Genomic DNA, 13,058 nt, shown 5'->3' with positions numbered 1-13,058 from the left:
CCCGTGAGCCATGGCCACTGAGCCTGTGCGTCCGGAGCCTGGGCTCCGCAACAGGAGATGCCACAACAGCGAGAGACCCGTGTACCGCAAGAAGAAAAACCCAAAAAACCCCAGAAAACTACAACGAGGTATCACCTCACACCAGTTAGAATGGGCATCATCAGAAAATCTACAAACAACAAATGCTGGAGAGGGTGTGGAGAAAAGGGGACCCTCTTGAACTGTTGGTAGGAATGTAAATTGATACAGCCACTATGGAGAACAGTATGGAGGTTCCTTAAAAAAAAAAAATAGGGCTTCCCTGGTGGCGCAGTGGTTGAGAGTCCACCTGCCGATGCAGGGGACACGGGTTCGTGCCCCGGTCTGGGAAGATCCCACATGCTGCGGAGCGGCTGGGCCCGTGAGCCTTGGCTTCTGAGCCTGCGCGTCCGGAGCCTGTGCTCCTCAACGGGAGAGGCCACAACGGTGAGAGACCCACGTACCGCAAAAAAATAAAATAAAATAAAATAAAAATAAAAATAAAAATAGAATTACCACATATCCAGCAATCCTACTACTGGGCATATACCCAGAGAAAACCATTATTCAAAATGACACATGCACCCCAATTTTCACTGCAGCACTATTCACAATAGGCAGGTCATGGAAGCAACCTAAATGCCCATTGACAGATGAATGGATAAAGAAATTGCTGTACATATATACAATGGAATATTCCTCAGCCATAAAAAGGAACGAAATTGGGTCATTTGTGGAGATGTGGTTGGATCTAGAGACTGTCATACAGAGTGAAGTAAGTCAGAAAGAAAAACAAATATCATATATTAACGCATATATGTAGAACCTAGAGAAATGGTACATATGAAATGGTTTGCAGGCAGAAGTTGAGACACAGATGTAGAGAACAAACGTATGGACACCAAAGGGGGAAAGCCGCTGTGGGTGGGGATGGTGGTGTGCTGACTTGGGCGATTGGGATTGACATGTATACACTGATGTGTATAAAACTGATGACTAATAAGAAAAAAAAAAAGATAAGGAAAATAAAAAATTTTTAAAATAAATTCCATGGTTTCATGTACTCTAGCCAGATGCCTGGCATGAAGGCACGCACATTTTCATGCCAAATTCACTGTTCCCAGTTGGCAATTTGGTACCTTTAATTGTGTCAAACAACTATGTAAAACATCATAATCCACTGAGGGTATACATAGAGAAATATGTGCCTTCTAAATTCTGGTATACAAAGCACACTGCCTGAAGACAGCTTAGCTTTTCCTGTAGTCCGGTTCTACCTATGCAATGTTTTCTAGAACAGCCAGAATCAGTGAATCCAGTTCCTGAAAACTTGTATCCTTCTCAGGTTTTTAAATGAGTAAATTATACCCCTGATCTTAACTGACAAGATTCAGAGTCATGACTAGAAATGGCTAGAAATGACAAACGAAATGGTAGAGACCTATAATGCCAAATATGCATTACAACAAGGCTCACCTATAGAACAACTGCAATGATCCCTGCCTTTTATATTCCTCAAGCATAAATTTACAAGAAAAAGCTCTAATATTTTTATCCTGTTCCATGGGAAATTGTGTTTAATAACAGAATAACGTTTATCTCGATAGGCTTTGATGATGAACATCAGACCCCACAAAAATGTCCATGATTATCAGCTTACTGCCATACATTGCATTTCACTACCCTACCTCATATTTTACTATTCCCTTGGCCCAGGGATAAAGCAATGAAATGAAATTCAAGTTGTTTTCACAGATAGTATACATGCATTATGAATTTGAAACATACTTCCGGACACATACTTTGCTCACTGAGTGTACGTTCAAGAAAAACGTCCTCTAAGAACTTCCTTTTATGACTAAAACCGTAATCTGGAACCATTCACTGTCCTTGGTTTTAGAATTCTATGTGCTTTCATAAGATATCTGCCTTTTTCATTTTAAACACAGTCCAATCTTACAGCTGCTAAATCAAACTGTTTAGGTAAAAGACATCTTTTCAGTTGGAGAACCAGTCAAAGTCCATTAATCCTTTCTATGATTATAAACAACCAGATTCAACTAATTCCCAGAAGCAGAGATTTGTAAATTTGTAGACATTTCTACTTCAATCCTTGCTCTCCCCACTTAGGGCGCTAAGTCCTTGAATGTCTAAGAGACTTCTCCAAAATGGCGTGGTACCAGGCTAGACGCCTGATGTGCTGGCTTCTAATCAAGCTGTAACTGTGCTCTCTCTATAGAGCGTGCCAGCGAGGACTTAAGTCTCAGTTCTGGCTTCAGCTGCACCGACATGCCAGAGCTACCTTCACTGAGTAAAGGTCACTACATCTTCTTAAGATCAACCTATTAGCACTGCCCAGTTTGCATATATACAAAACCATAGCCAGGTGAGCAGAGCTCAGATATATATGAATCACGTTTAGAATCAACACGGTAGCATTGCCTGATTCGCACACATGTCAAACCTACAGCTACACATATATTAGTTGCGTTAAGATTCAACATATTAGGACTGCCTAGCTTACAGACTCATAAAAAACATAAAACTCTATATATGAGGAGGGGGAGGTCATGTACACTGAACATATTTAGGATCAACATTTTAGGGCCCACTAATTTTGAAAACTTTGAACTTTTGCAGCCAGATGACACTTCCCCTGTGACATACTAGCCCTCCCACTGCTGGAGACTCGAGTCTCTGATATCGCTCTGCCTCATTTGAGGCAATTACTGTACATCTAGCTGTAGGGAGCCTATAGACTGGAATGACAACTGAAGCTCTCCTATATCCACCCATTTAGAGATACATGTAGATACAGACATATGTTGTATAGTTCACACACATGATCCAATCCACAGTGAGCGCCTACACAGCCACTAGGAAGAGAGAGCTGGTGATGACCATCCTTATCCTGGGTAATAATGGACTGTGGTCCTCCTCTCTTATCCCACGGAAATACATATGAAAGAAGAGGGAGTGGGCAATGAATGCATAGGAAGGTTTAATTTAGACAGATTGGATTATGTTATACTGCATACTCTCTTGCTACATTGCATCACTCTCTAATCAGTTGACTTGAAAAGGCTACACCTCTGGCTGGTTTCCAGTGGAATGAATGTACTGGATTGGCCAAAAAGTTCGTTCGGGTTTTGGGTACGATGTCACGGAAACACCCGGACGAACTTTTCGGCCAACCCAGCAGCACAGCCCGAGGCAGGTTTTGGACTTCTGTAGCACTGATGCCTATTAACTCAGGATTTGTCAAGTCTTGGGAATACCATTCTGCATTTTTAAAACCTCTTGCTCTATACAATCGATTTGGCTTCAAAATTTTCCAAAAGGAACACGTTTTTGAAATGCATGGTGTGCGGTGTGCATTTTCACTTACCTTTTCCGCCGACTGAGCGGTGCCAAAAAAAATGGGAATGAAGGCAAGCCAGACTATACATGTTGTGTACATGGTGAATCCAATGGGCTTGGCTTCATTAAAATTCTCTGGGACACCCCGAGTCTTGATGGCATACACAGTACATGTGACCATGAGAAGAATGCTATATCCCAAGGAGCAGATAATCTGGAGATCCGTAATGTCACATTTGAGAACTCCCCGGGCCTGCTCAGGGTTCATTGTCTTATGTTCATCATAGTCTATGATGATGTTGGGTGGGTCAACACCAAACCAGATAAAAACACCTAGAAGCTGAACTGATATTAGACTAGAAGTGATCGCCAGCTGCGATGTTGGGCTTATGAGTCTGGGAGCTGTCACTGATTTCTTGCCCTGTTCGAATATGCGATAGATCCGATTGGTTTTTGTCAAAAGGGCTGCATAACTGATGCACATACCCAAGCCCAAGAAAACTCTTCGGAAAGAACACACTGCCACGTCAGGTTTGGCTATCATCAGGAAAGTGATGATGTAGCAAAGAAAGATGCCCGTCAACAGAACATAGCTCAGTTCCCGCCCAGATGCCCGGACGATGGGAGTGTCGTTGTAGCGGATGAAAGTGGCCATGACAAATATAGTGGCGATGATCCCCAACATGGCGAGGAAGACAGGGATGACGGCCCAGGGGGAGTGCCACTCCAGTTTGATGATGGGGATATCCTGGCAGCCGGTTCGGTTTTCATTGGGTCGCTGGTCGTAGGGGCAATGCTGGCACGTCATCTCATCAAACTGGTACTGGTAGCCATCACAAGGCTCACAGGTCCAGCAGCAAGGAGTTCCCTTCTGTGTCTTCTTTCTTTGTCCAGGCTTGCATGGCAGTGTACACACGGACGGCGGGATCTCCCGGAGTCCTTTACCCCACTGCATGTCCTCTATCTGCAACAAGAAATAAGAAGGTGCAACAGGTAGATTAGTTAAGAGGAAAGAAAAAGAACAATAACAACAAACAGTAATGATAACAACATGTGAGACTTGACAAGGTAAAGTAACTAACCCCCAGCTGTAGGAGCTACAACCAAGATTCAACCCCACACCATTTCACTGTAGCACACTCAGTCTTCACCACTGTAGAGTGTGCCAAACATGCCGGATTGTAAGAATTCCCTGTGGTAGCTATTGGGAATACAGATTCCCTGTTCCCACCCTAGACCCCCCCAAACAAGGATATCCTGAAAAGGAGCCTTTGGATCTTCATTTTCAACAAGTACTCAGAGGAGTCTTAGGATGAGATAAAGTCAGAGACTACGGACATGCTCTCTACTGCCGTCTCCTGGGTAATAAGTGCAAACGTCCCAAATTAAGTTACAAATCTTAAGCAACCTGAAAAGCTATATTCATTTCCCTTATTAGATGCTTTTGTTTTTTGAAATTGTTTTTAAATTATTTTGGATGATACTGCAATGCTAACCACCTTTTCTAAAATTCTGTAGGCATCACTGCCATTTTCATTGAGAAATTTTGAAGCAAATGAACCTATTCTATTTATCACAGAGGAGTGATAAGGTTCATTATTCAAACTTTTAACTGTAGTTAACGAAGCATTTGATAAGAAAGTAATATGGTCTGGAAACCTTTCAAGATGAGCCATGTACCTATTTGGAGATGAAATTTAAACTAAAACACTATATCCTAGAGGAGGATGAACGTGTGCTTGCTTAATTAGAATATTGGCTTCCTGGAGGGGAATTCATAATTAACAGTCTTCTGAGGAATAATGGCATTAGAAACAAAGAAGAACTTTATTACTGGGCTGATATCTCATCTTTTCCAGCACAGCATCTATTCTTCTTTTTTCCTGATATCAGTTCTTCATATATATATATATATATATATATATATACTTTTTTCTATGTGCTTCCTGTGAGATGGGATTTACACGGAAACTCCAGGGTTGGCAAGCAAGACCGAGGCTGGGCCAATTAGGATATTGCGTCATTCTCAAGCTTGAGTACACATTAGAATCACTTGGAGGGGTTTTTACAACCCAGCATGCTGAACCCCACTCTCAGATTTTCTGATTCACTGGGACTAGGATGGGGCCCGAGAGTATATATTTCTAACAAAATCGCAGATGGTGTTGCTGGAGATTCTCTAGCCATCCCACTTTGTCAACCACTGATACATTCCAACCTCCTAGCCCCAGAGACTGGGTCAGGGATGGGGTCATTACAAAATGGCACAGCATTTAACTTCATGGCTTTTACAGAGATTACGTAGGATAAAAAATCTTTGTTTCTGTTGGATTTGCAGTTTCCAGGATGTAAGGATGCTGGTGCTCATGGCTATAAAGAGGAAGTTATTTCTCAGAGGAAGAAGCCGATATCAAGGAAAGCAGAGTAGAGAATACAAGAGAAAGATTACTGTTAAGCCTGTTTAAGCTCCTGGAAACAGCTCTGCCTGAAGCAGGTTTTCCCTATACTGTGTCGTTATGTGACTCAGTAAACTCTGCCAGGCTGCAGTACTTTTTTTTTTTGCGGTACGCGGGCCTCTCACTGTTGTGGCCTCTCCCGTTGCGGAGCACAGGCTCCGGACGTGCAGGCTCAGCGGCCGTGGCTCACGGGCCCAGCCGCTCCGCGGCATGTGGGGTCTTCCCGGACCAGGGCACGAACCCGTGTCCCCTGCATCGGCAGGCGGACTCTCAACCACTGCGCCACCAGGGAAGCCCTAGGCTGCAGTACTTTGAATTGCATTTCTCTTACTTGCAACCAAGGGTCCTGAAAAATATACCTACTCAATGAATAATTTTTGTATCTATGTGCTGCAAAAGATGTACTTAAAAAACACACGAATACATTCCAATGAACAAATCTGGCCGATATTCCCCATATCTAGTTTATCAAATGTTTAAGATATGTGAACAAAAATATAGGTTAGAAAGATACTGGAAAGTCTTAACTCTTTTTACTGATTGATTGATTGACTGATTTGGCTGCGTTTGGTCTTCATTGCTGTGTGCGGGCTTTCTCTATGTTCGGGGAGCGGGGGCTACTCTTTGTTGTGGTGTGAGGCTTCTCACTGTGGTGGCTTCTCTTGTTGCAGAACACGGGCTCTACGTGCGCAGGCTTCAGTAGTCGCAGCATGCGGGCTTCGGTAGTTGTGGCACACGGGCTCAGTAGTTGTGGCTCAGAGGCTTAGTTGCTCCGCGGCATGTGGGATCTTCCCGGACCATGGATCAGAACCCGTGTCCCCTGAATTGGCAGGTGGCTTCTTAACCACTGCACCACGAGGGAAGTCCCTGAGCCTTTTCTAAATGCATACTTTTAAGACATAAGCGGGGCGAACTAATTCATTGCTCAGTGGAATTTGAATGCTCTGTTAAAACAGGATGCAGTGTATAGCAAGGTGTGACACTTCCATCAAAACTTGAATGAGAACTACATTCAACACCTGAATCAAATGTAGTTAACTCTGGGGGAAAGAACGGCTCAAGGATTAAACTTTATAAAATATTATAACCTTCTAGTGATTGAATTTAGACTTTAATCAGAGACCCAAGTATCTTTGGATGACTCCTATGAACTCATCTGCCTGAGCACAAAGCCCAAGTCAGCACTAATAAATCTAACTAGATATAAAACATAATCATTTCTTTCTCAACATCATCATTTTTGCGCCAGTAGGTCACCGTCAGCCATCCCAAAGTCATAAAATTAAGGAAATAATTTGTAATAAGAGAGAAAAAGACATGCATTAACTTTATAAATGACCAATTTCAAGAAGTTGGAACCTAAAATATTGCTATTATTAATACAAATGTTTCAAAATATCAAAGTAAAAGGCCCTACACATGGTTAGCAAGAAAACTAATAAAAAAAAACTTACAAATAACTATCATTAGCTAAACTTGAGATTGTCTGATTCCAACATGAGTGGGAACCAATATGCCATATGATTAAACTTAAGCTATGGAATAGATGTAGGGCTCATACAAATATAAAAACAAATGATCATTATATGTAATTTTTTTTTTTTTTTTTTGCGGTATGCGGACCTCTCACTGTTGTGGCCTCTCCCGTAGCGGAGCACGGGCTCCGGACGCGCAGGCTCAGCGGCCATGGCTCACGGGCCCAGCCGCTCCGCGGCATGCGGGATCTTCCCGGACCGCGGCACGAACCCGCATCCCCTGCATCGGCAGGCGGACTCTCAACCACTGCGCCACCAGGGAAGCCCTATATGTAATATTCATATAGCCAATTTCAAATGTTGCCAGCTTGTAATCCCCCCTCACCACAAATAAAATGGTCAGCAATGCGGAACAGCTGTTTTTCTCAACTTAACCAAATGTATACAACAGCTATAACCACAAACATTACACTGACTACTTAATTTGTTTTCAGTTTTCATTTAAAGTAGATCTCAACTTAATTTAATTGTATATATTAAAGCAACAAAGTCGCTTCTTGCTCCTAATGAACAGAAGTCTAATTTACTTGCTTTGCCAACAAAAATCATTATTGAAAATATAACTTATGTTCCATAAAGGTACCAACTAACCTTTAAGAGCTCCAATAAGTGAGAGTTTTGTTCAAGTGACACATTTGATTTGTGTATATCTTTACCTATCCACACAAATTTAGTGCCTTGTTTCATAAGAAGAAACAGTTAGCTGCAAATGCCCGGGGCACCTACTTAAAAGAGGGTAACAACTTAGGGTTTTGAAAAATTAACTGTAATGTCAATTGACTTTGTCAAAAGGCTAGAAGGAATGCAAATTTCAAGTTTGTTCTAAACTCTGCAACAAAACTGTGTTTTATCTAGTTAGCTCGAAAGCCAAAGTTAAATTGCAGAAAGATGTAAAAAAGTAATAAATAGAAATCTCAATTCAAGAGTGTCAGGAGAAGGGGGAGATCTCACGCCCTGTGCCCATAGCTGAACCCAGCAGGAAGACGATTCCTCTTCCTCGGCAAGGATTCGGCCAATGAAAAGCAATGAACCTTTTACTATTGCCCTCCAACTTCCTTTTCCCCTCTACAAAAGTGTTCTCCTTTCCTTGCTGTGAGGGGTCTTGCATGTGGCTTGCCACGGTTTCAGACCCCGAATTGCAATTCTCTTGCTGATCTCAAATAAACCCATCTTTGCTGGAACAATATATGTCAGTCTGTTTATTTCAGGTCAACAAAGATTAGGAAAAAGGCTAGGATGTTTACCATCGTCTTCTTTAGAAGATAACAGCTCTAAATTCCCTGATAAGAATGCATTTTCTTCCTGGACATCCCAAGTTTATGGTTATTGGATACTGGATCAGCTCAGTAGCTGGCTCATGGCAAAGGACTGTTGAGATCTCAGCTCTTGGCAAGAGAATACACCTGTAAAGCTAGTATCATCAATTAACACCATGCATGGCACATAGATTTTATGGATCAGTGAATCAATGGTTTAAAAAAGAGAAAATTCGGTAATTCTGGCCAGTGAAAGCAAAAATAGGCCTTTTGTGGAGCCCTAGGAAAGCATTCTTCACTCTTGAAAGTAGAGACACAAAGAAGAGAGATGGTGTCTTCAGCCTTTGATGTGTGCAAATGTGACAGATGGAGCTGCAGCAGCCATTGTGCCACCACGAAGAGACAAGCTGAAGGAACAAAGCTGATATGCTGAGGATAGTAAAACAAAAACAAAAACAGAATTTGTATCTTTGATGCTCTCAAAGTAACTTTCTAGGCTCAACATGGAGCCACTCCTGTATGGGGTGCCACGTCAGTAAGCCAAAACTAAGGTAACTTTCACATTCCTGTAAACAAGCTTCACTCGAACAGAAATGCAGTACATCTAGTCAGCCAATCTCCAAAGGTTAAGTCAACTCAGGGGCTTCTCACCCCAAAAAGGGTTGACTATGTGGGCCCAGCCCATCAGATAATTTTTATATGTCTTTTCCTTGTTCTTTATTCTTTATCCTATGAGAGCTTTCCGCTTTCCACCCCATTTTGCAGTTCTCTGAAAGAAGACTGTCCACAAAGTGTTAAATAAGGTGTGTCTGTACTGCCTAAATTGTCTTCTTTAATCATTTTTTTTTTAACAGTGGCATCTTTTTTTTTTTTTTTTTTTTTTTTTTTATTAATTTTTGGCTGAGTTAGGTCTTTGCTCCTGCACGCGGGCTTTCTCTAGTTGCGGCAAGTGGGGTCTACTCTTCGTTGTGGTGCGCGGGCTTCTCACTGTGGTGGCTTCTCTTGTTGCGGAGCACGGGCTCTAGGCATGCGGGTTTCAGTAGTTGTGGCTCACGGGCTCAGTAGTTGTGGCTCACAGGCTCTAGAGCGCAGGCTCAGTAGTTGTGGCACACAGGCTTATTTGCTCCGCCGCATGTGGGATCTTCCCCGGACCAGGGATTGAGCCTGTGTCCCCTGTATTGGTAAGCAGATTCATTTTTTTGTGTGTGATACGCGGGCCTCTCACTGTTGTGGCCTCTCCCATTGCAGAGCACAGGCTCCGGATGCACAGGCTCAGTGGCCATGGCTCACGGGCCCAGCCGCTCCGCGGCATGTGGGATCTTCCCGGACCGGGGCACGAACCCGTGTCCCCTGCATCGGCAGGCGGACTTTCAACCACTGTGCCACCGGGGAAGCCCCAACAGCTGCATCATTTTGTCAACCAAATGAACCAACACCGGTACCACCCCACCCTGAACTGCGAACATGAAACAATAAACTTCCCTTGGTTAACCAACACCTCATGGGTAGCCCACTACTTGCAGTCAAACATTCCAACCCACTCTTTCTTATTTCTGCAGCTGGTACGTGAAGGCCTGAGACTATTGGACAGTTAGGCAATAATTCAAGTTCGTGCGTGGGTAGTAGAGAGTTCCAGGAGGAAAGGAAACTTGTGAATCACACGTGATCGGATACACTTGTCTTTGTCTCCTGAAAGCACTCAGAAAAGAGGGTGGTAAACACCTGCACTCAAAAAATGAGCTGTGACTCCACTGCTTCTGGCTCAGACCAGAGAGAATGAAAAAGGACCTGTCAGCTAAAGTTCTTTAGCACATGTGTTTGGCAAGGAAAAACTGGGGTCTGGCTCTAGCAGAGAAAGCTATTCCACCGGGGACGCGCAAACCTTATAATCACTGGAATTTTAAAATAAAACCCAATGAGTTGCGGTCTTACTGCCATATGCAGGAATCAAACAGAGAGGATTTTTATAAACACTGTTCAGGGCATCCATTTTTATCTAGAAGACATTTTCTCTCTGAAGGAAAACTGTGTCACTGCAGGGATATTTTCCCCAGCGAAGTTTCATTTGCATTTTCCAGCGCACACTCTGTAGAGCGAGCTGGCTGGTGCTTTTGTTGCATAATTCTTTGCAACAGCATCATTTTTACGTACTAAAACCTTAACAGAATGAGCTAATTTAACAAGAGCTTTCTTATTAAACACCATTTGTTCATCAAAATATATTTGTCCTGGCTAATTTATGAAAAAATCTTTTCAGGAAAAATGCACAAGAATGCTGAATTTCTAATACTAGCAAAGAACCAGGTTTAGGTTCCGGTGGGGAGTAGGTAAGGTAGAATGGCTTTACGAGGAATTTTGTAGTATCTCAATGTCTTTTTTTTTTTTCTTTTTTAAGCCTCAGCCCCGATTGTTAAATTTTAGGCAGCAGGACTGGACTATAAAACAGAATTTCGGGACTGCTATAAACACACTTAATTCAAATTCTACTTATTCAAAATTGGGAATTATTTGTACAATTCATCGTGTTTAATATACTCTAGGAAGAAAGCGCCATACACTTTCTTCATTAAAGTGTATATAAAAGATTGTACCTAGAAGAGTACATAATTGACTAGTTTTTAACTACAGTAGTCCCTGGGCACCCATGGAGGGATTTAGAGCTTCATCTCACTGTAAAGCACCTCGAGGTCCAAGATGTGGACAGCTCTGTACTGCTACTAAGAGCTTTTTAAAAAAATTTTTTTACTGAACTATAGTTACAACGTTGTGTTAATTTCTGCTGCACAGCAAAGCAACTCAGCTATATGTGTATATATATATATTCTTTTTCATATTCTTTTCCATTATGGTTTGTCACAGGATACTGAATATACTTCCCTGTGCTGTACAGTAGGACCTTGTTGTTTATCCATTCTGTATATAAGAGTTTGCCTCTGCTAACCCCAAACTCCCATTCCTTCCCTCCCCTCCCCCCACCCCTTGGCAATCAGAAGTCTGTTCTCCATGTGAGTCTGTTTCTGTTTTATGGATATGTTCATTTGTGTCATATATTAGATTCCACACATAAGTGATTTCATATGGTATTTGTCTTTCTCTTTCTGACTTAATTCGCTTAGTATGATAATCTCTAAGTCCATCTATGTTGCTGCAAATGGCATTATTTCATTATTTTTGATGCCTGAGTAATATTTCATTGGAGATATATATATGTATATTTATATATATGTATGTATTGAATACACACACACACACACACACACACACACACACACACACACACACACACCATCTTCTTCAGCCATTCCTTTGTTCATGGACATTTAGGTTGTTTCCATGTCTTGGCTACTGTGAATACTGCTGCTATGAACACAGGGGTGTATGTATCTTTTCCAATTATAGTTTTGTCTGAGTATATGCCCAGGAGTGGGATTGCTGGATCATATGGCAGCTCTATTTTTAGTTTTTTGAGGAACCCTCCATACTGTTTTCCATGGCGGCTGCACCAATTTACATTCCCACCAACAGTGTAGGAGGGTTCCCTTTTCTACACACCCTCTCCAGCATTTGTTATTTGTAGACCTTTTAATGATGGCCATATGACGGGTGTGAGGTGGAACCTCACTGTAGCTCTGATTTGCATTTCTCTAATAATTAGCGATCTTGCACATCTTTTCATGTGCCTCTTGGCCATCTGTATGTCTGCTCTGAATTAAGACCTGTTTTTGAATTATGCCAGTGGCTCCCAAACTTGACTGCACATTTCATTCACTTGGGGATCTTCTAAAAATTCCAAATAGGCAGCAGGGTGTTTGAAAGCTCCTCTGGTCATATGTAGACAAGTATGAGAAAGAATGAACTAAACTCTCTGAAGGGCTGGAATTTAGGAGAAAATATTTGCTTTGTTTAGAGAACCTATTGACTGCAGGCTTCTATTCTTGACCTTAGGATGCACTAGCTCTCATTCAAAGTCCGAGAAGGTCACCTAAAATGCTCACTTATACTCTTATGGTTTAATGGGAAAGTATGGCGCTGCAGTGGAATTATAAATTTTCACAGTTCAGGAAGGTCTCCGGACTTGTATTTCATAATGACATTGGCTAAACAACTTAAAATGCCTAGAAAGGCTCAGCCCATAAAGCAAACAACTGATGTGAGAGTAAAATAGTGCTTCTCCTCAAAACAAAGTCTAAAGGAACACAAAATAAATTACATGTCCATGCAAATACATATTGAATTATACATCAAGAATAGACTTCATGGGCTTCCCTGGTAGCGAGTATGCCTGCCGATGCACGGGACACAGGTTCGTGCCCCAGTCCGGGGAGATCCCACATGCCACAGAGCGGCTGGGCCCGTGAGCCATGGCCGCTGAGCCTGCTCGTCCGGAGCCTGTGCTCCGCAACGGGAGAGGCCACAACAGTGAGAGGCCCGCG

The 13,058-nt window shown here is 42.4% G+C and overlaps 1 protein-coding gene across 2 annotated transcripts in view; it reads right to left on the bottom strand.

The window, feature by feature from the left end:
* GRM7 (glutamate metabotropic receptor 7) overlaps positions 1 to 13,058 on the bottom strand; it is a 585,198-nt gene that overhangs the window by 170,045 nt on the left and 402,095 nt on the right. For both annotated transcript variants that reach the window (XM_007463707.1, XM_007463706.1), the window contains exon 7: positions 3,407 to 4,342. In XM_007463707.1, coding sequence (XP_007463769.1) covers positions 3,407 to 4,342 — 936 coding nt within the window. The remainder of the gene's footprint in view (positions 1 to 3,406; positions 4,343 to 13,058) is intronic.

Source organism: Lipotes vexillifer, unplaced genomic scaffold (assembly GCF_000442215.2).
Source record: "Lipotes vexillifer unplaced genomic scaffold, Lipotes_vexillifer_v1.1 scaffold1387, whole genome shotgun sequence".
NCBI classification, from domain to species: domain Eukaryota; kingdom Metazoa; phylum Chordata; class Mammalia; order Artiodactyla; family Lipotidae; genus Lipotes; species Lipotes vexillifer.
The sequence above is the reverse complement of the archived record's forward strand: the minus strand, read 5'-3'. Positions and strand labels throughout refer to the sequence as shown.